Below are 824 nucleotides of genomic sequence, written 5' to 3'. Positions count from 1 at the left end.
AGGACTACACGCTTCTTTTGTTTTTTAAAATGACTGTATTCATTTAGAAAACCTTTGTTTGTAAAACATAACAATAATACAGCCGGGCATCCGTTCCCTACCTGCCCAGTAGTATAGCCAGAAGCTTCTGCAGAGGTTTGAGGACCATCCATAGGAGGGGAGCAGGAAGGGCTCTTCTGGGGGTTGAGGTGTGGAAGTGGTGGCCCCACTGTGTCTGGACGGAACCTATCCGGGAACACACCGCCCGTACGTTGCCACATAGTGAAAAAGACTGTCTGGTTGCACAGACTCTCAAATTAGACGAGATTTTTGGAGAACATACTGAGAATGGGGTCTTCTTCTTCAGAGGAAAATCAGCTCGTTTACAGAGCTGGAAATGTCGAGTCAAATTCACGTGAAAGTAAAAACTGCACGTGTTTCTTAAAAAGTAACTACATAGAAAAGCCATTGTTGTCAAAAAATTTAACAAGCGCTACTTCATAAGGCAGGGGTGATAAAATATTCGTGCAACACCGATAATTATACAGTAGGATGACGCAGTGACCTTAAAGTGTTCCAAGTTTATTGGTGCCATGTTGGGCTTTTCTTCCGGTTTCAACCTTCAAAGTCATTCCCACCGGTCGGTTGACAGCTTGTAACCTTGGCAACTACTTTCCAGCGATGGCGGCGGTGCCTTTCTGGTGTTCACGAAGGTCCAAACCTTGCATTAACAGCCAGGCACAGAGTTAAAACTTCTTAATCTAAAGACCTCCCTCACCTGCTCCATAAGACAGGACATATTACGTCACGTCGGGTGTTGGGGAAAGAAAAAGGAACGAATGCCG

At 45.0% G+C, this 824-nt stretch overlaps 1 protein-coding gene across 2 annotated transcripts in view; it reads right to left on the bottom strand.

The window, feature by feature from the left end:
• LOC103137064 (metalloendopeptidase OMA1, mitochondrial-like) overlaps nucleotides 1–824 on the bottom strand; it is an 11,342-nt gene extending 10,518 nt beyond the window's left edge. Inside the window, exons 1-2 of one of the 2 annotated variants that reach the window (XM_007550595.2) lie at nucleotides 323–414; nucleotides 102–225 (exon numbers count right to left, since the gene is read on the bottom strand). In XM_007550595.2, the coding sequence (XP_007550657.1) occupies nucleotides 102–148 (47 nt within the window). In that variant the 5' untranslated portion in view covers nucleotides 149–225; nucleotides 323–414. Of the gene's footprint in view, nucleotides 1–101 lie in introns of both variants that reach the window. The other variant, XM_007550594.2, reaches the window with a different exon arrangement.

This window comes from Poecilia formosa, unplaced genomic scaffold (assembly GCF_000485575.1).
Source record: "Poecilia formosa unplaced genomic scaffold, Poecilia_formosa-5.1.2 Scaffold37, whole genome shotgun sequence".
Taxonomy (NCBI): Eukaryota; Metazoa; Chordata; class Actinopteri; order Cyprinodontiformes; family Poeciliidae; genus Poecilia; species Poecilia formosa.
This window is presented reverse-complemented; position numbering and strand designations above follow the sequence as displayed.